The following is a 20,851-nucleotide window of genomic DNA, read 5'->3' as shown; positions in this document are numbered from 1 at the left end:
ACTATGTATAACATTACAAATATATACATTTAGGTAGATGGAAGTACCTTTGGTGACACCCTCATATCACGTTACTCCCCTAGTGGGTCCTGAACCCGATAAGCTCAGCAACCTCCGCGAAATGCAACAGTTTTGTGGTCAAAGCGCCCCTGAGAGCCTCACCTCCACCCCAACATGACACAGCTGTCTGATCCCTTCCCACCAGAAATGTAAAGGTGATCGCGCAATAAGACAGACCACACCAAATTTTGACTTAGCAAAAAAGGTCACTTTATTAGGACAGGTAACTAAGAACCACTTATTGATACAATGTAAATATTATCAAATTGCTTCCCAAACATTTTTGCCACAAACAATTCCAAAAATACCCCAACCAAAATTTACCATAAATTACCCCATGTACTGCCCCAATGGCATCATTTCCTTTTTGACCATTTTGGTTTACCTGTCCAGCTTTTCCTCCACCCTCCCCCCGCCCCAGAGGGAAGGATAAGCCCGCTCCAGACTATCCAAACCCTCAAAAAACCGCATGAAAGAAAAACACATGAACAGAAACAAAATGTCACCTGTCCTAAACGTGACTTAAGATCAAAAAATTCATCAATATATATTATATATATATATATATATTTTTTTTATTTTTTTTTTTTATTTTTTTATTTTTATTTTATATATATATATATATATTTTTTTTTTTTTACTTTTTTTTTTTTATACAGAAAAAAGAGGGTGGGAGGGAGGGTCACAAAAAACGACCGTCTCCCTGCCTCAGCGATCGTTTCCCGCCTAAACGCCTTCCCAACGGTGAAAAACCTAAGCCCCGCCCCCTACCTAACACGTGATTCGCTGCGTGGTCTGTACCATCGCGCGAACCTTCCCAGGGGGACACCCGGCTCGCGCCGCGGTCCCCCCGGGTCCCATCGCGCAATAAGACAGACCACACCAAATTTTGACTTAGCAAAAAAGGTCACTTTATTAGGACAGGTAACTAAGAACCACTTATTGATACAATGTAAATATTATCAAATTGCTTCCCAAACATTTTTGCCACAAACAATTCCAAAAATACCCCAACCAAAATTTACCATAAATTACCCCATGTACTGCCCCAATGGCATCATTTCCTTTTTGACCATTTTGGTTTACCTGTCCAGCTTTTCCTCCACCCTCCCCCCGCCCCAGAGGGAAGGATAAGCCCGCTCCAGACTATCCAAACCCTCAAAAAACCGCCACCCAGGAAAACCCAAAGAGTTTTCCTGGCCCACCCCCAAAAACAAATATGCTCAAAAAAAACAACATACTCTACTTTAAAAGATGATCACACCAAAGATTCTCATTCCAAAAACCCGCCAGCAAGTCCCGTAATTCCATCATATAGTAGGCTTGACCTAACTGGGATAAATGAACCCCATCCTCCTGAAAAAGATGATACTCGACACTGGTAATGTTATCATGAGACAAAACCTGAATACCCATTACATTGCAAAAAATCTTCATCGCACGGTTTAATTTTTTGCGAGCTTTTTCCATGGCTGAATGATTGCGGGCCCCCCTCCACTGTTGTCTATAAATAAATTCGGTCCACACCAGAGACGTACCCACCCAATTGTTCTTGATGACTGCTAGATCCAATTGCATTTGTTTCAAGAGCGATAACCCAGATAAAGGTACAAGATCATTCTCACCTAAATGTATGATTAACAAGTCTGGAAAACCTCTATCAGTTGATAATTCAGATAGCGTAGAAAACAACTTGCTCCACCTCATCCCACCGTTACCCTTCCATAGAACTTCGTGGCCTTTGCTAGGAAGTCCGAGCGACCTGCCGTAGATCTGACGTTCTGCAAAAACAGCAGACCACTTGACGAAGGAATGACCTATGATCCAAGTACGCATTTTTGAGGAAAAAGAATTGATGGCACGACCTAGGTAGAAAAGTAAAAATTAGCCTGTATCAAAGCAAACGGATAAGCCATCATAGTCTGACATAACGAGAACAACATGCAGACTTCCACCTACCAATCCTCTTAATGTCCTCCCAGTCCCAGCCCAATTTAGCCGCTTCCGTAGCTGCCCCGATCCTAAATGAGTGAGTCCCAAAAAGTAAGGGGTCCCTCCCAATCTTCTTCAAGGATTTGCGTAAAACAGCCAATAAATGAGCATCAGTAATTTTTGACCCATCTTGATGCAAAAATATGGGCCCATGTATGAAATCAGGGGAACCTACAAATGAATCCCATTCCCCAATCGGACAACATCCTTGAACCCCACTCCCACTCAACTTAACCCAAACACCTTTACCCAACTGGTCAGTTTTAGACTTTTTCAAAAATAACTTGATTGACACCCCACGTTGAAAATCAATTTCACTGGACCGAATCCCCATTTGTCCTCGCAGCCCCAATAATTCTGAAACCCGAAAGGCACCAAAAAACAACCAAATCATACATAGACGAAAGCGCGACACTTCCCAATGGTCATAACAACAAAAAGGCAATTGAACTAGTAACTGCTGTAACAATCCAAAAGTAATAGGTTCTCGTAAAGGCCCGGACTGTGTCCGCTCCCTGCTCAAACCTTTGAGCATCCGCCGCAACAAAACATCCCCAACTAAATCTTGACCCCACCATAGCTGACCATAAAAAGAAATCCCAGCCAATTTGCCAGAAATGGTTGTGTGTGATAAACCTTTATTGACTAAAGATAAAACAAACTGTAACATACAAAACTTGGAATCCAATAAAGGACCTTCAAAACAGTGTGATCTCATAAAAGTTAAAAATTCAGACCAAGCCTGCAGATAAGTGCGTCTAGTAGCAGGGGCTATCGATTTCTCGACCAAATCGATGATTCTCATTCCCCCAGCACCCAGATATCTTGCGGGATTGGAGTTTTGTAGGTGTCTGCACCAGGCGCCAAGTTGCGGAATTTCTGCCAATTAGAACGAGACAAGGCGTCTGCAATTGAATTATTGACACCTGGAATGTGCTTTGCACGAAAAACAATATTGCATTTTAAGCTGAGCAACATGAAAAAACGCAAAAGCCTCAACACCCTTAGATCTTTGGCCTTCTGATTATTTATGAGCTGAACCACAGCCATGTTATCAATGTGGAACATTACACATCTGTTACTGAATTCCACACCCCAAACCATCAGGGCCACAATTAATGGAAACAACTCAAGGAAAGCAATACTGCGCCCTTGTGATAACCAATGGCGTGGCCATGCCTCCGCACACCAACGACCCTCCCAAAAAAGACCAAAACCGTGTGCTCCAGAGGCATCCGAAAAAATCTGTATCTGCCAAATAGTATTGTCACCAAGAAAATATAAAGAAACTCCATTGAAATCTGACAAAAAGGTTAACCACACCCGAAGATCTTCCTTGATGGCTTTGGTAAGACGAATTCTGTGGTGAGGAAGGTAGGCTCCGGACATCGCAAAACCCAACCTTCTGCAAAAAGTCCTGCCTGCCCTAACAACTCGACAAGCAAAATTCAGATAGCCCAACAGCCGTTGGACTTGCCGAAGCTCAATCTTATCCTTACCCAGCACCTCCAAAAGAAAAGACCTGATCTCTTCTACCTTTGCAGTTGGCAAACTAGCCATCATAGCTACTGTGTCTATCTCTATGCCCAAAAATACGAGCTTAGTGCAAGGACCTTCCGTTTTTTCAGGAGCCAGCGGAACACCAAACTCCTCAGCCAAGTCCTGAAAGAATTCGAGACCTTTAAGACATTGTTTTAGTTGTGCATCGCCAATGAACATAAAATCGTCCAAGTAATGACAGACATGTGTGTGGCCACTCCTCACCGAAAAACACCATTGTAGGAACGTGCTAAACGTTTCAAACAAGGCACAAGACACTGAGCACCCCATAGGAAGTACTTTGTCAACGTAAAAAGCTCCATTAAAAAACATACCTAGCAATTCAAAATCCGATGGATGGATAGGAAGTAAACGGAAAGCCGATTGAATATCACATTTTGCTAATTCTGCACCAACCCCTACCTCCCGTACCAATCTCAAAGCGTCATCCACGGACGCATAAGAGACATTGGAATCCTCAGGGGAAATGAAATCGTTAATAGACTGGCCTTCCGGCCATGACAGGTGTAAAATCATACTGAACTCACCAACCCGTTTTTTAGGGACTACCCCCAACGGAGATATTATCAAATTCTCCAAGGGGCATTGAATAAAAGGCCCAGCTACACGACCAGCTTGAATTTCAGCCTCCAATTTCCGCTGCACCACTTGAGGCAGTTCCTTAGCAGATTTTAGATTGTCAGCCCAACGGTGATCACGAGGCCCTTGGTAGCCAATGCGAAAACCTTCTTTAAAACCCCAAAACAGTTTGGACGCAGCTTCATAATCAGGATAAGCTTCCAACCAAGGCAGCAAACGCATCAGATTAATTGGGGTATGAGCCCTTTGACATAAGTTGAGGGAATCCCCCTCCACCCCTTGGAAAACTCCCTGAACCCCCTTGAGGCTGTTTAGCGAAGCATTGGGTGATGGCATGTCTACCGCCACATTGGGAGCACTCGTGTTTGAACCTACAGAATTGCCTAGTGCATGAGCCCCGGTTAAAATTCCAGCAGGCCCCTGGCATCGGCAAGTGACCCCTTCCTGTAACCCCCGCCCCGACTGGAGCGGGGCGAGGCAGAAAGGGCCGATATATAATCGGCAGACCACTTGCAGTGTGCGTTGACGCAACCGGCTGAGCAGAGGACATCCACTGCAGCCAAAGCTCTTGATCTACTTCACCCCACGGTTTATCTTTAAACATACTGATCCTCGCCCTAAATTCTTCATCATAATTAAGCCATGCATAGCCCCCAAACTGCAAATGTGCCTTACGAATGGTGTCCATGTATTTAAACAATGAAATAGCCCTGTCCGGATACCTCTCACAATACACGCTAGCATATATCAAAAAAGCTGCAGTCCAATTTTCTATAGACTTTGGGACCCTGGGCCGCCTAGAAAGTTCCCACTCCTCCTCCTTGGACCCCTCTCTGGCTTGAATATCCCTATGAAGGAGTTTAAAAATATCGACAAATTCATGAAGCCAAATCTTATTCTTGGTGTTAACTGACAGATGTATGCCTAATGGCATGGCAAGACCCATATAAGGAAGCTTCTGCCGAGTCCCAGCAGTAGCCTTCACCTGACTTGAACCAGCAGGACCAACCTCAGCAACCCCACTACCCAACGAAGACCTTTTGCTGGATCTATCCGCATTACCTGAAATAGATGTTCGAAAAGCCTTGTCCCTTGTATCCCCACCAAAACCAACCCCCAACACCTTAGATGTATTTGACTCGTCCACCCCCACTGAGCCCGGCAAAATTTTGCCTACCCAAGGTTGTGACCAAGCAGCCCACCAATGAGGCTTACCTGACGTTAGTTGTGCAGCACGCTTCTGAAATTCCCGAGGATCATCACGACGCTGATAATCGCGATGCCGCTCTTGGTCCGCCGTGAAATCCGCACTTGACTTCTGTAAGACACTAGCAGAATTGGTTGCCCCCGCACCCGTTGAAGGCACGAAAGGAACATGTTCGGAACAACAATCATTACCCCCACGATCCTTTTCTGAAAAAACATCTTCAGTACCATCAAAATAACCCAGACCTTGAATACCCTGCACCTCTGAAGCTTCACAAACATCCTTGCTTGTACTTGGCATTTCGCCATCTCCCACCCCACCATCGTAAAACTCCCAATTGGTCACAGGCCTCCGAATAGAGAGCCCGGCCGCTATATTAAGATCCGCACCTGATCCGCTTGACGAAAATGGCACGTTACCAAAAGGCGAAACCTGTTTCTGAATTGCTTTTCGAGGAAAAACTTGAGCTGTCTGCTGGACTGAATAACCTACCGCCTCCTCGCCGCTCGTGCCAGAATGCGATAACTTACCATGACCAGAGACATGATTATAAGCATCCGCCTCCGAAGAGTCAGGAACAGCATGCTCAACCCAAATCCATTGACCACGTTGAGGACCAAAAGGAGAATCAAAATCCACCTGCGGGTGACAAGGAGGGGGGCGAGAAGCCGGGAAAATGGAGACAATGTCTGAAGAGTTAATAACAGTATCTTCCTGTAAAGGCCCAGCATCTTCCGATGACCTCTGTATCACCGTAGCCACATTCTCTGACACATCTTCACCCAAAGGGAGACAAGAAGGAGTAACTTGCTCCAAGCCAACTGCTGATGTGAGAGCATACACACCTTTGGACCCAGGGGGGCCCCTAGGTAAAGGGGACACCCCAGAAACTGAAAAACGCTTACCGCAATAAGTTCCCTTCTCTAGGCGTCCCCCACAAGCCTCAGAAGGGATAGAAAAAGATGACCTGTCTAGACAAACCTCCTCCTCCCCACCACTATCGCTAGGATAGTCCACCAAAGCTGAAGAGCGTCCAAATGACAAAACAGGAGGAGCAATGTCAATATTATGCCCAGAAAAGTAACCGGGTCTGTTCAAAAAATACTCTGCGCCCCTCAAAGACGCCCGTTTTGCAGGAGAAGGGGACTCAATAAACATAATGTCAGCACCCTCACTAGACATTCCCCTCCCCTTCCCACCTGTACCTCTACGTGATGATGCAGGCAGGCTTCTAGAAACCGCGCCTCCCCTGGCGCTGACTCGACGACGGGCTCGTCCCACCCGAGTCACAGAGACCTCCCCAGACTTCCTCACCGTGACTGCTGGTGCAGAGGCGCAGCGCGCTGTCAGGAGCCGGGAATGGGAGCTCAAACGAGCAGGCCTGCCGCGTGGATCCTTAGCTGAAAAAGGGGCGAGTTCACCTCTGGTGGCCATCTCCTGCACACGTCCTTTGGCAGGAAGACAAGCTGCCACTGCGTCGCTCACACCTTTCGCCGCCAATCTCTTCGGGCGCCTCACAGCTGAAGACATTAAGTCAGGAACACCAGGGGCCAGTAAGTCCACCCGGCCTGCCTCATACAGAACACGGAGCGCATTCTGAACAGCTGGGTCGTCAGCCATGACCAGCTACTTTAGTTAAATACAATTAAATAAATAATGAGGCAAAAAACGGCACAAAAAACGACCGTCTCCCTGCCTCAGCGATCGTTTCCCGCCTAAACGCCTTCCCAACGGTGAAAAACCTAAGCCCCGCCCCCTACCTAACACGTGATTCGCTGCGTGGTCTGTACCATCGCGCGAACCTTCCCAGGGGGACACCCGGCTCGCGCCGCGGTCCCCCCGGGTCCCATTCCCCACCGGTGTTGGCTCTAGGGCTCTGTCCCGCTTCCTTTGTTCCAGTGGGTCTGGCCTGTCCCAGCCCAGGTGCAATGTGACAAGCTAATTAACAGATGCAGATTCTTTCCCAGCTCTTCCTTTCCCAGGAACTGTGTCAAGTACTGTTAATTGCTAGTTTGTGTGGGGAGGCATTGGAGCCCTCTAATGGGGAGCCTAGCAATTAATTTGGCGCAGTGGGGAGGGGGGGGGGAGCAATGGCCTGGAGTCTGGAGTCTGATTCTGAGGTGAGCCAAAGAAATATGAAATTATAAGGTGTCGTAAAAAATGTAGATAGGATGTTAGGGACTGTAAATCTACACTCAGAGTGCATGACTAACCCTAGATTGATACCTCGCTGGACCCCGTAGGCCTAAGTGGAGCAACACTGTACTCTAGTGCAGATTTTCACTATAGTGTGGAATACAGTGCAACCACACATACCCTCAGTAAGCACTACAAAGCTGCACTACAAATACTCGCTCAAATTTCAAGCCCTACACGCAGATCAGTGCCAAATCAAGCATCTCTTTTGTGGCAGGGTGCCTATGTGCAGATACTGGGCTGAGCAAGATGGTAGTATCACACATGCAGCCCACACACACATGCGCATATGCATATGCTCACTGTTAACCAGCCCAGACCCTCTTACTCCATCTGCACAGTAGTGACCTTTATCTTAAAAGGAAGACACTGGTGTTTAACACTCTCAATCCAATTAGTGAATTTACTCTGAGTGCGACTCAGGTAGTGAGTCTTCTTCATTTTAAAAGTCAAAAACAGGGAAGTCAATTGTGAGAAATCCTGGGAAACTAAATGGGTAAACCCAATTGCAACAGTTAGTTGTGTTCTCCTTAAGGTAATTTTTTGCAGTTTTTAAGATCAGTGCCATGAAGATTTTGTAACAGAAGGCTTGTGACTGTCATGTTTCTGCGTTTGGCATTCCAGACTGCAGACCTCTGCTAGAATCTTGTGGAATTCCTTAAGTGGGCAATCTACTTCAGTTATGCGTGTGGAGTAGTATTGTCTGGTTTTTTTATCCTGATGGCTGTTTTAGAGATATAGCAGTTATTGCTACAGCAACACAAGGACGCATCAGAAAACGTCAGTGAAAAACTATGTATGTGACACAGGGAACTCTGACATGGGTTAAACAGGTAATTGTTCCAACTAGTGGCTATTTATTTCTTTATTTATCCTATTGTTGTTCATGTATGTAGTGTGTTGAATCTAATGTTGTTAAGTTTGAAACTTACTTAGTTCCATGTTTGTTTCTATGTGATGTACTGATACTTACCTGTGTGCAACATGTTATTGCTTATCTTGTGTTCCATGTTGCGGCCTTCGGGCTGTTAGCAGCATCAAAACCAAGAGGCGAAACAAACTGATTTACAGTAATATATACGGTTCAGTCACCAAAGTGACTCGAGAGGCGAGACCAATAGCTGCCGTATTTTTACGGCCTAGATTCGGTACCTTAGTACCGTTCGAGTATATTTCCGTCCTTAGCCGGGCAGCTCGAGCTGCAGGGCTAGCCACATTCGAATCTCGTTTGCCTCCTGGAGGTCTGGAGCCAGGTGTGTGATGTATGCGCTGCAGATGCGCTTTGTTTGAATCTGACTGTGCCTGCGCAGTTAATCACTGGAGCTCGAGCTGCTTTATTTGCTCGCTCCTGCGGAACCTGCTTTGCTGGCTTTTTTCTCAAGTCACACCCCCTCCAGGCAGCTTGAGCCAGTAAACTGGATCCTTTTGTCTCCGTGGGGCTTACCGAGCAACCAGCCGTCTGGTTTCCTTGGAAACCAAATCCGTAGCTAGGAATAGTGAATCATTTCCAGGTCACTTTCAACATGGAGCGAGGAGCAGGAAGGTACTGGACTGAGGAAGAGATCAAAGCGCTGCTCACTGTCTGGTCCGAGAAACACATCAAAAAGCAGCTGCGCCAGACTCTGAGGAATAAGGGTATATTTATCTACATTGCAAAGCGGCTGCAGGAGCTGGGAGTGTGCCGAGACTGGAAGCAGTGCCGGGCAAAGTACAAGAACCTCAAATATGAGTACAGGACAGTGAAGGTTGCCATCGGCTCCGGGGAGGGGGGCAGAAGTATGCGCTTCTTTCACGAGCTGGATGCCATACTTAGAGATGAGCCAGGCACGGCGTCAGCTGAGGATGAAGATGGATTGTGTGCCCCGTCTGACGCCCAACTGGACGGTGGCACACAGGCGGGAAGGGCTACAGGTAAAACGACATCAAACCCATGCGCATAAATTACTCATATGTCTCTGTGATGGCAACGTGATCATTGCCCCCTCTTCGATTTCCATGTTTTAGGTCTATACGCATGGCTTGCAGCAGTAACTGACTTAATACGCTTTGGATGAGCAGCGCCGACAGTGGTGAAACTTGGAAACACAACTTGTCTCTTGAAGTTACACTAACTGGCAGCTGCTGCTCAAAGCGCATATCTCAAAAGCGTTTTAAGTGTGTTGGATTTTCCGCGTTTTTTAAAATCACTGTCAAAATGACGCTGGAGTAAAAAATAAAATAAATAGAAAGAAAATACTCAAATTAAACGCGTGCTAAGGAAATGTGCTTGCTATTTCAGTTCTTTCTAAAAAAAATTAAAAATAAAATCACAGAACTACACGATTTGATGCACTTTTTTTGGACTACCAGGAAATATGCCAGTTGTAATGGGGACAGCTAGGCCTTGGTGTCCCGCATGTGTATGCCGACCGCTGCGCTGCAAGGATTTCACACGCACGCACTGTTACTGTGTTGGCGAAGGCTCAGAGTGACCTAACGCTCATTCATCTAACTCCCAGGGGCGCTCTTCTTTATTCGGCCACCTCCCATGCTTTCCTCTTCTCCAGCCAACAGTAGGCGTCTTCTCTCACTTTCAGACGAAAAAGTTGCCCCAATGGTATTTTCGTTTCTGGCTGCCTCATCAACTTCATCCTCAATTCTCTCCTGGATAGAGAAATTCCTGGTGACTATGCGATGTGCTATCTGTGCCGTGACCATGGTGCCTTTTTCCTTGACCGCTTTCCAGACTTCAGGTTCATATGGGGTTCTGAACTTCTAGCCGGGGTATTTATCCTTGATGACGACTGCGTCTCCCACGTGCAGAGAGGGGGGGTTGTGCTCTCCTACCTGCACTGACCTTTCGGTTGGTGGTTTCCCACCTGGCTTGGGTGGCTATACTGTCAAGATCCGCAGGGTGCCACTCCGGATTAACTGGAATGCAGTCCCACGTGGGCTTCCGAAACAGTAGGTGAGCCGGTGCGCAGTTGGTGGTCCCGTGGAGGTTTGCTGGCAGGCATTCAAGAACCGGTGTAAACAGCACTCTGCATCCTCGCCCTGTTCCACTCCGATCTGGAGGGCGCGGTTTAGGGTCTGCATAAACCTGTTTACTTCCCTGTTTGCCTAGGGCCACTACGGGGTGCTCTTCATGTGTTTGATGGTGAGTGAGGCGAGATACTCTTGAAACTAGGGCCCTTGGAAAGGCTGGCCATTATCTGACTTCACTTCCTCAGGTAGACCCAACAACACAAATGTCTTGTCCAGGACTACCTTGACATGAAGTAAAGTGGTAAACGGCACCACCCCCACCACGGGAAACTTGGAGTGTGAGGCCATCATCGCTATTGTGACTCGGCCATCTGGGAAGCTCCCAAAATTGATGTTGAGTTTGGTCCACGGCTAACCCCTCGATTCTTCTGTCAGAACTGGTGCTGGCCCCCACATGTTATGTTACATGAGTGGCAGTTGCGCACAACCTCCTTGACGAGGGCATCCATGCCTGGGAACCATACTTTACTGTGGAGCCGGGCCTTCGTCTTCGCCGTCCCTTGATGCCCTTGGTGAGCCAGGTTGATCACCTTGCTCCACAGTCTTTGAGGACTACAGTTGGCCAGGTAACAAGAGTTGGCCTTTCATTAGTTCATGCCAGACTCTCCACAGCTTCTGTCATGTCAATTGATCTTCCGTGGTTAGTGATTGGGACCCATCGAGGAAATGTTGCCACTGCCTCTGAGCCAATGTTTTTTTGGCTCGTTGGTGGTTTTTCTTGTCGCTTCGGTGAGTTCCTCTAAGGTCAGGGCTTTGGAGCAGGCAGTTTGAACGATCATCCGGACAAATTCCTCAGTCTGCTCTTCTTCCTGGATTGACTTTGTGGCCCTCTCTGGCAGGGTTGGCGTGACAGGTAATCACCTGGATTAATAGTGCCTGGATGTTAGACAATTTCAACATGTATACTTGCCGTTGTACCGCCCATATCTTGATTCTGAGGGGAGCCAACTGAGTTGTGCCAGTGAACAGCCAAAGAAGATGCTTGTGATCTGTGACTATTCAGAATTCTTGGCCACAGAGGTAAAAATGCAGTCGGGATCATCTTATGGCTAACGCTTCTCGCTCGATCTGAGCATACCATATTTCCGTCTCAGAGAGGGCTCTGCTGGCATTCACTACTGGTTCCCACTCTCGATCAGTGTCATGCTGTATGAGCACTGCCCTTAGCCCAACGACGCTGGTGTCGACAATCAGCTCTGTCTTCTTCTGCAGGAGAAAATAAGCGTAAGCTTTTCTTATTGTTCTGAGTCCATTACATTAACCAATGCTCCGGTGTCAATGAGTGCCATCACTGTTGTTTCTGCAATCTTTAATGTGCACTTTGGGGGTAGTCGCTGCCAGTGATCTTCGTGGCCTGCAAAGACACAAGAAAGACTTCATCTTCTTCTTCTGCATTTGTATCACACCCATAGCTTCTACCTGCTTCTGGGTCTGTTGTGACGTCCAGGGAAAGTTGTCAGAGCGCCGCAGTTGCCCTCCTAAGCTTGTCAGCGAGAGGTCAAGACCACCCACTCCGGCATACTTTCGCAAAATGATTTAGCTCGCCGCACCTTGAGCACATTTGACCTCTTGCGAAGCATAAGCCAGGCATGGAATTCTCCAGTCCACAATTGCCGCAGGTACTGCTTGTTTTCAAAGGGGCTAGCTGGCGCAGGTACCCTGGTCATCGCTGGACGGCATCAACTCTTTCAGCGTTGAGGCCAGAGGCTCTCTGCGAATTAGGCGTTGTGAGAGGTTTGTTGAGGGCTCCCTTCATCTCTTGAGCCCGCAAGTTTGACAGTTCATGATATTGTGCCAAGATGAAAATGTTATCGAGCAAATTCCCTCTCCGTCGTAGAATGAGTCGACAGTGTACCGTGGACTGGCAGCCATGAATGATCTGTGCCCTGATCTCATCCTGCTGGTCGTGGAAGGTGCACATTCTCGCCCGCTTCCTTAGCCGCGAATAGAACATGTCTATGGATTCAGTGTCTATCTGCCTGGTCTGCCACAGTTTAAAACTCTCAAAATTGGGGTTGATTTGAGGGTCAAAATGTTTGTTTAGTGACCTTACAGCTGCGTTGAAGTCGTTGTCCTCGCCAGTGTCCGGCAGTGTTTCAAAGAGTTCATATAGCCCAGCCCCACAGTAGTGCATGACTATGCCATCTGCTTCTCTCATGCAACGAAAATAGCGGTTCAGTCATCCTAGCCATGAACACCACCTAGGCACTGCTGTGGCTGGATCAGCCAGTACGATGAAGGGCGATAGTGGTGTCACAGATGTAAGGGCACATGGGCTTGGGATCGGGTGAGCAGCTGCACTCTGTTGCTTAAGGTTGCTCATGTCTGCTAGTTAGTGTTTCTGCTGCTGTGGCTGATGTGTTGGCTGTTCCCCTCTGACGTTGGTGGAGGGGTGTAGAAACCACCATATGTCGGGTACTTCCATTTTGTCTGCTTTTTTCTGTACTTGTTTCTTTCTGTATTGTTTTTTTTCTTGCTGCCTCCTCTGTTTTTGTTAGCTTTGTTTTTTTTGTGTGAAGTGTGTTACCTGGACCTCGTTGCTTCTGCGCCCACGCAGGGATTTGTGAGTTGGAGGTGAGGGGGCTACCCGCATTCTCTCTGCACACGGCCGCTCTGAGGCCATGTGCACAGACACACCATCGTTGGTTTTGCTTTCTTACTTGCGCTTTCTCGTCTTGCCTCCTTTCCCTGTGGATACACTCTGTGCTACAGGATGGAGGTGGGAGTCGTATCTCTGGCTCCGTCCTGGTCTCCGCAGGTCTGCTTCAGGAGCTGCGACGTCTGGGCTTCTGCCCCAGCCGACTGCTGAGGCCGACTTGATCTGGTCCGCCCTGCTCCATCGAGAGCAGGGAAGATGAATGTAGCAGGTGACGCAAGTAAGTCCTCCGCTTCCTCACACTTGAATCACTGAGTTGCAGGCAGGGTGCTGCTGGGAACTGCCAAGGCCAGAGCGCGGGACTTCAGGGGAGTGGCAGTTGGTGGGAGGCAGGCGCAGTCAGTAGCTGAGCGGGGCAGGACAGACACTCACCCGCTGTCTTCAAGGCAGTGCAGCCACATACCTAGGGTTAGACATTTAGAGAAAATGCTCCTTTTTACCTTTCCTGGAAAATTATTTTCCATAAGCATGCCTTGTCGAAGAAAGTCAGCTTGCACGCCTTTCTGAAGTCTGAGCGTATTTATTAAGCAAAAATAAGCAAAGAGCGACATCACAAAGCAAAGTTAAAAGGGATTTCTCCCATAGTAGTGAGTATCTAATTGCAAAAAAACACTCACCAACATATTGTGTTTTTTTAGATGTTTGTATACAGGCTCCAATGGAATAAACATGACAGAAATTAAAACTCTGATATTACAGGTGTACAGTGTTTCATGACAGAGGTAAAAAAGACCTTCAAAAGAGATACAAATAATATACATTTTCAGACTCTGAGCTAGTGACTTGAAAATCCGTGCTTAGTGCTGCCAAGCATGAGAGAGAGGCTAAGTATATAAGTAGCGGTATGACCTGTACAACCATAGTTAACATAGGCATACGAGATGACGTCAGCTGAAGTAATCGTATTCATATAGCTCTTACTACCCCATACAAGGCACTGAAATGCTTTTCAGCGAGTAGCACTCTATACCGGAACCCAGAGGATTAGAGGTGGATTAGTATAGGGAAATATAAGTTGTCAATTTGAGCGGTGGACATGTGATTCTGTTAGTTTGATTGAATTGGATAAAGGAGGGTGCTGCAGGAGGGAAGAGTCTAGATAGTGTTATTTGGGTGATCATATTAGTTAGATGAGATTTGGGATGAGTCAAAGGAGACGGAAAAGAGTCTAGAAAGGGTTACAGGAGGGAAGAGTCTAGGAAGTGTTATTTTGGAGATCATAGTAGTAAAAATGAGCTTTGGGGTGAGTCCAGGAGGGATAGAGGAGGAAATAGTCTAGAAAGGGTTATATAGTTGATCATAGTAGTAGAATGAGTTTTGGTTTGAGTCAAGGAGGGATAGAGAAGGGAAGAGTCAAGAAAGGGTCTTAGGGAGATCATAGAGGTAGAATTAGATATGGGATAAGTCAGAGAGTGGAAGTAGACGATTTATTGAGAGAGGTATAGAATGAGACATATAGTAGTGCATTGGAAGGAGTTAAAGGCATTTTGGTTTCCCTTCCGTTCTTTCTTTCTACAGTAGGATTAAAATAATAAATATATAGTTACATAATTACCCCGAAAGAGCACATATTTATAAGGGAAATAACAAAGAGATATAACATTGTTTTGTCTAAAGTTCAATTTGTGCATGTATGGATAGATAGCTAGAAATTCAGACTTTCAGGTGTTGCTGTATGCAAAGCTAGTTTATTTGTTTATTTATACATTTTCTTGTTTATATTTATTTTATTTTCATATTTTCCTCAATATTTCAATAGTGGAACACTTATAGATGCAGTTGTTATGATTATATTTACATATTGTGATAGATAAATAAAATAAACAGAGACCCATAAGCAACTAATCAAATGCCTTGTATGACAACTATTCAGTGACCTATATATATGTTAAGGTTAAAAAAATGTATATATAAATATTGTTTTTTAAACCGTAAGTAATATATACATTTGTTAAGCAGACCTAAAGAATATCTATATATTTTTAAACCATAAGTAATATATAAATTTCTACAGAGAAATGCAAATAACTAAATACATACATATACACAAATTTTACATTGTTACAGGCTTATGGTGTACATTTGTGATTAAGTGTGGTGGTCATGTAGGAAAGAGCCAACTCTTGAGTCGTCTTCTGAGGTTAAGATAGTTATCTGTGACTCTTATGTTTGTGGGTAAAGAATTCTATAGTTTGGCTGCTTGAACAGAGAAAGATGTGCCTCCCATGTTTTTTTTGTGTATGCTGGAGGTTTGAGGCGAGGTGCCAATCTTGAGCGGAGGTTCCTTTGTTGTATGTATTTGGTGATTTTATTCTTGATGAAAATTGGTCCTGTTCCATTTATTGCTTTGCGGGAGATACAAAGCAACTTGAAGGTGGATCTTCTGGCAACTTGTAATCAATGTAAGTCCCTCAAAGCAGAGGAGATGTGGGCTTGTGGCATTACATATAGGAGTGATCTGGCAGTAAAGTTCTGAATTCATAGTTGTTTTTCCATAGTTGATAAAGATGATCTGTGGTAGAGGCCATTGGTGTAATCAAGTTTAGATGGTACAAGAGAGCTAGTATCTTGGACCTTGTGTAGAAATCCTAGATGGAGGGAAATTCGGCGTAAAGTTTCCAACTAATGAAGCTCGATCTTGCTAACTTGTCCACTTGGGAATACATTGATAATTTGGAGTCCATAGTAATTTCAAGGTTTCTTACTTCCTTAGTTACTTTAGGAGGTGGTCCCAGATCGTCAGACCAGGCTCGGAGTGAGTTATCATTTTTCCATTTGCCACATGGGAGTATTTCAGTTATGGAAGCATTCCATTTGAGGTGGCTTCATGTCATGAACTGATCAACAGCTCTGAGGCAACTGAAGATTTTTGAATTCCCAATGATTCTGGGGCCTTCCAATTTAGGAAGTATTTGTGTGTCATCCGCATAGTTACAGCATGTGAGCTGCAATCATTTATCATTGCCGGTAATGACTTCATGTAGATGTTGAAAATCATGGGTGAGATCATAGAGCCGCGAGGGACCCCTTTTGTGAAGTATGGTTTTGGATGAGAAAAGGGGAGTATGGAGGACAGTCGTTCTGTTTTGAAGGTAGTATGTGATTCAGTCAAGAGCAGTTTCCTCTATGCCAACTTTGCAGAATCTCTGGATTAAAGTGTTATGGTCAACTGTGTTGAAGGCAGCTGAAAGGTATGAGAAAAGTTGCGTGAGGACCGCATTCTGGTCTACTGTGTTTTTAAGGTAATCCTAGATGGTGATTAGGGTAGATTCTGTGCCTCTTCCTGGATTGAATCCTGTTTGGAAGTCAGTTATCGTCAATGAATTGTGATATCTGGGCGAATGCTGCTCTTTCTATCAATCTCCCAGGAAAGATCCATTTGTAATCGGTCTGTAGTTTTTTGGGTCAGGTGGGTCTAAGTTTGTTTTCTTTAACAATGGGCGTGCGTATGCCTTCTTTAAGTCTTCTGGAAAGATTCCTGTAGCTAAAGAATTATTGAGGATTTTTCTTACTGGTGTGGCAGAGAAGGTCGTTCAAAGAATGTTCTTGAAAATTTGTGGTGGACAAGGGTCAGAAGAGCAGTGGCTAGCCTGCTTGCTTTGACAAGATCCATAGATTCACTTTGTGATAGTTGTTTCTTTGGTGGTTTTAGCATGGAATTAGGCCAACACGATAATGTAGAGGCAAATTATGCAATTTCATAACCTGTACACTGCACACATAGCTCTGTACCCACAGCCTTATACCTATATAACATTGTACATTTATCACTATACCCTAAAAACCTGCACTATCTACCTTCTATTACTAACACTACACCCTCAAACATGTACTATTTACCCAGTTTCCATACCCTTTACACTGTTTTCTTAATCCAAACATGTACTCTTAACTTCAAACTTTGTATTCCTAACACTGTATCTTTAACCAGGTACCTTTTACCCATGACACTGTTCCCTAGTCCTGTACCCTTAAATGTGTACGTTGTCCTTATAACTAGGTACCCTTAGCCCTGCACACTAAGCCTTGTACCTTCTGCCTAAATTCTGTAGACTTTTAACCCTGTATCCTAATGCCATTACCATTCCCCTAAACCTATAGTCTTAACCCCGAACCTTGTATTCTTAATCCTGTACCTTTAGCCCTGCTCTCTTAACACTATACCCTTAGCCTATTTTCCTTTGTCTGGTAACTTTATGTGTGTACATGTACTTTTAACTCTGAACTCTTACCTTAGTATTGTTATCCCTACACATTTGATTCTACATCCTAAACGTGGTACCTTGTAAGTGTAATCATGTACCCTGGTCATTTAATCCCCCTAACCCTCTAGCTTGACCCTTATCCATGAAATATTTGACATGAACCTTTAAATCTGTCTCCTTATCCCTGTACCCGTAATCCTGTACCTTTCCTCTGTATCATGTAGCATTAATCATGTATTCCTAACCCTGTAACCATAGCCCTGTACTTTAAACTCTGCAGCCATAACCCTGTACCCTCTACTCATACTCTTTATACCTTAACCCTGTATCCTGTACGCATGGCCGTTATCCTATACCCTCTACTCATAACCGTGTACCTTTAGTCCTGTGCCTTTAACCTTGACCTTGTACCCTATACCATGCATTATGCTCCTGTGAGAATCAGGTGGAGACGATTTTGACAGTTTGCAGTTTTATCGTTTACTCTGCTGTGATGACAAGTTTGTTTCCATCTGCTTCCCCCACACCCTATGTTAGATTTCATTTTACTGAGTTAAAAAAAAAAATTGGAGTGTGTCTGTTGCTCCTATGGACAGAGACACTACATATATAGAATATTAAACCAGTGGTGTAAGAAAGTAGGGTGTTTGTATACATTGTAGTTGGTGTACCTCTTACTTTTTTTTTAGCTGAATAATAAAATGTAAATCGAAATATGTTTTGAATTGAATGTTACATTAGTATTTAGTATTTGTTTGATTCTTCCTGGTATCACTACTTTTCGAAATTTGGCGCACTCTGTCCTCTCATATTTGTCTGGATTGCCTGCCAGGGCTGGACTAGCCAGTACGGCAATCATGCAGTGACCGAAGGGCTGGTCTGATAGGTCAGTGTGTAGGGTGGTCTTTTAGCTGTTTGTGGGATTGTTTAATGGTCTGGTGCACTGGTTTTTATTGTTAATTTCCCTGATATTCCCATGAGCATTGCCTGCAGTAAGCACAAATGTATAGTCTCCCATACCGCGCAAAACACCTATATATCCTGTTTTTACTAGTAGAAAACTGCCCCAATTTGCAAATGCGGCCCACATTTTTAGCTATCTAAATTGCTATTGGGGCCTACTTTTTTGTATTGCCTGTGCTTTTTTTCTGCCCCAGTCCAACCCTGTAATTGTTGTACCACCGCTCCACCAGTGCTTAATTTGAGCCAGTGGTTTCTGGTGTTTGGTAATGGCACTTCATTGTCAACCCTGGCAGTTATGACAGTCTGCCACATGGTGGCACAGTTTAATTTAGAAATGAGTAGTATAATGGTAGTGTATTAATTCAGCATACTTTAACAATGACTAATGCCTGCTGCCCAACCCATTCTTATAACGTTGGGGTCCTGGAATAGTCTACATCGTCATGAGTGTGATGGTTAGTACTGTCTTTGACAGCGCTGGCAGTGGCAAAGCAAGCGTCAGTAGCCATCTGACGAGGGCTCTGGCACTTATTTTTTTTACAAATCAAGCACTGCCTCTCCCTCACATTTTGTAGCCGTTACTTAATGTTTCTCTAATTGGTGTGCTTTTATTTTGTCCTTTGTAGATAGGAAATCATCTTCGATTGTGTGTAGATATCTTCTTCTGAAAACAGTGAAATTCTGCTGAAAAGCAAAGTTACGGCTATAAAACTGTTGTGAATACTTCATTTCTTCTGCGTTTCGTTTCCCGCACAGTGTGGAACATATCAGACACTCTGGAAGCTCCTGCAAGGCGCACATTTATTTAGTGCAGAAAAATAGCAAGCAAGCATCAAAAATATTCTAAGTGCAATTTGCCATTTCAGCAGACCAGCCTTAACACCTATACATTTCCACGCCACATTCATATACTTTTGCTCAATGCAATAAGTGAAGAACAGGGCAGTGGGCAAATGGATGATAGTGCATTTAAAATGTGTGATAATGTGTAATAATGGCTAGGCTCTATTAGTGCTTTAAGCAAATGTAAAAACAAATTTACAAATGCGATAACCAACACCCAGGCCTCCATAAAATGGAGTTCTCTTTTCCTCCCCTTTTTACATGAGGTGAAAATATGCAACTCAATTGCATATAGCTTAATCACGTCTGGATAAGCATGGGTAGGCTCAGATTAAACTTCACAAAAGCTCAAATCTACAAATAACTATTATTAGTTAAAAAAAATCTTCATTCCCGGTTTTCCAGGTAATGCAGCTATCCAAGAATTTACCTCGCTCTCTTTCAAGTAAAAGTCACTAATCTCATGCACTTCTTTTATGCGGTTCTTGATGTGATCTGTCTGATCATGGATACTAAGAGAGGTGTTAGTCATGTGATTGTAACATTTTCACTGTCCTATGGCTCAATCCTCTCCCATAGTCCAGGGCCACTCTGTTCAGCAAGGTTCTCAGTGTCTAGCTGCTCAGTTATCAGGTGCAAAGGATGTCAGTGGATGTAGATACCTCGCCAATATGTTGGCACAGTGTCTAGTTTCTCTGATGTCTTGCCATAACAAAATGAAGAAGAATCTGTTAATTTCAGACATCTCATGGTGTGTCTGCCATTGTTGGAGGGGATGTTTTGCTGAGTGTCTGATTGCAGGGACCACATAACTGGCATAACAACCCCAGCCCAATCTCGTGGCGACCAGAGGTAAGCTTTTTTGCCACAGATGAAGTGAGCATGTTCCTTTCAATAATGATGTTCCTGAAACAATATGCCTGTAGGGAAGTGGGTTTCACAGGGGTTTCTTCATGATATATTGTCTCTTGTCACATTGTCACATTTACTTTAGCCCATAAATATGGTCTCTCTGTGTTCACAAAACTGTCCCGGCTTTGAGTAAGTAAGATGTGTAATGTGAAACAAATAGTAGCTGGCGGGATTGCTATAATCCTTATGAATACTGCAAGTTTCAGGAGAGAAACCTGCACTTTCAGGCAGTCGAGTCGTTCTCATGCACACAACAGTGGTTCTGTTCAAGGACAGGTGCAGTACGTTTGTTTCTTCGCCAACTCCTCGTTCCACGGTCACAAGATATCCCACCAGGACCCAGAAGGTCAAGGCAGCAGTAAAGAGAACAGGCTAGATGCCCAGGGGGAGCCACTATCTGGAAGACATCAGTTTTCTTCAGCTAGAGGTGGTTACAATGAGAAATAGGTGGGGCTGGCTGGCCTCAGACATTCGGTCCAGTTATAGGAGAAGAGACAAAAGCTAGAACAGTTCAAGCAGGTGGCCCTGACCTTGGGCCTAGTGTAGGTCTGGAGACGGCCACTGGTAGGCAAGTGTCTTGCAGAGGTGCAGCAGCTTTGGAAAATACGTGCTGTGTTGGTGTTGAGCAGCTCAAGATACGTCCCTCTCAATGGG

At 44.9% G+C, this 20,851-nt stretch overlaps 1 protein-coding gene across 1 annotated transcript in view; it reads left to right on the top strand.

The window, feature by feature from the left end:
* Window positions 1–9,078: 9,078 nt before the first annotated feature.
* Window positions 9,079–20,851, top strand: part of PAICS (phosphoribosylaminoimidazole carboxylase and phosphoribosylaminoimidazolesuccinocarboxamide synthase) — a 417,483-nt gene continuing 405,710 nt past the window's right edge. Inside the window, exon 1 of the mRNA XM_085642046.1 lies at window positions 9,079–9,505. Within this exon, the coding sequence (XP_085498172.1) occupies window positions 9,118–9,505 (388 nt within the window). The 5' untranslated portion in view covers window positions 9,079–9,117. The remainder of the gene's footprint in view (window positions 9,506–20,851) is intronic.

The sequence above is a fragment of the Triturus cristatus genome, chromosome 2_2, assembly GCF_964204655.1.
Source record: "Triturus cristatus chromosome 2_2, aTriCri1.1, whole genome shotgun sequence".
NCBI lineage: Eukaryota > Metazoa > Chordata > Amphibia > Caudata > Salamandridae > Triturus > Triturus cristatus.
The sequence above is the reverse complement of the archived record's forward strand: the minus strand, read 5'-3'. Positions and strand labels throughout refer to the sequence as shown.